The sequence below is a fragment of the Antrostomus carolinensis genome, unplaced genomic scaffold (assembly GCF_000700745.2).
Source record: "Antrostomus carolinensis isolate BGI_N321 unplaced genomic scaffold, ASM70074v2 scaffold29456, whole genome shotgun sequence".
In the NCBI taxonomy this organism is placed as follows: Eukaryota; Metazoa; Chordata; class Aves; order Caprimulgiformes; family Caprimulgidae; genus Antrostomus; species Antrostomus carolinensis.
Window position 1 is genome coordinate 1507 of NW_010321627.1, and position 1003 is coordinate 2509.

General features: G+C 56.9%; 1 protein-coding gene across 1 annotated transcript in view; it reads left to right on the plus strand.

Annotated features, from left to right (window-relative positions):
• Positions 1–667: 667 nt before the first annotated feature.
• RSPO1 (R-spondin 1) overlaps positions 668–1003 on the plus strand; it is a 4594-nt gene continuing 4258 nt past the window's right edge. Inside the window, exon 1 of the mRNA XM_010170012.1 lies at positions 668–761. Within this exon, the coding sequence (XP_010168314.1) occupies positions 668–761 (94 nt within the window). The remainder of the gene's footprint in view (positions 762–1003) is intronic.

Genomic DNA, 1003 nt, shown 5'->3' on the forward strand with positions numbered 1-1003 from the left:
AGGTGCCCACTTGATGGGAAACATCTTGTGCGCTTGGCAGTCCGCAGAGGCCATCTGCTACGCGAGGAGGAGCGGCCGAGGGGGACTGGCACTATTTTAAACAAGTTACAGCTATAACTGTACGCAGCATCAGCAGATGGTAAAGCTGCGTTAGGCGTTTCTATGTGTGCTAACTGTTAGGAGGCTACAGGGTGATTGTGCATTAGGTTGGAGGGCTCTTCACCCCACGCCGCTCTGGTTGCTGCTGTCTGCCTGCACCCCTGTGTGCTGCTCCCCCAGATCACCCCATGGCTTCCGTGCTCAGTGTCCGCAGCGCCAAGCCCAGCAAAAAAAAAGCGAGTTAATCTGTTCTCCTCTTCCTTTGCAGCTCCTGCGAGTGCACTTGGAAACTGGAAGCAGCTAACGCTCGCTGCCAGAGCCCCCAGATGGGACTAGAGCCGAGCTCCTGCGCTCCTCACGGGGATGAAGGTAGAGCCATGTTACCTGCTACCTAAGCTCGCTGGCGCTGGTGTCATTTGTGGATATGGTCCCATACCAGGCTTTGTGCACAGACTCTCAGCTCTGATCCCACCCGAGACGTTTTAGCAGCAGCAGAGAGATCCCCAGCTGTGGAGCGGGCTCCTCCGACCACCCTGCGACGGAGGGGCTGCAGCGCTGGAGAGTTACTATGCAGCTTGGACTGTTTGTGGTGGCGGTTTTTCTAAGCTCGATGGATCTAATGGGCAGCAGCAAAGTGGTGAAGGGCAAGAGGCAAAGACGAAGTATGTATGAAACGCTTTTCTTCTCTTCTTCTCGTGTTGCTGTGCGGTTCATGCAGATGGTGCGTGTATTTACCAACACAGAGAGCTGGGCAGCACCTCGGGGTGTCCCATGAGCCCTTGGAGCTCCCCAAGTCCCACTGCTGTGCAGAGACATGTGCTACCCTGTCCCATTGGACCTGCCACAGCCCCGAGCTGCTGGCAATTGCCCTGGTGCCCACAGGCTGCAGCTCGGGGCCAGGACC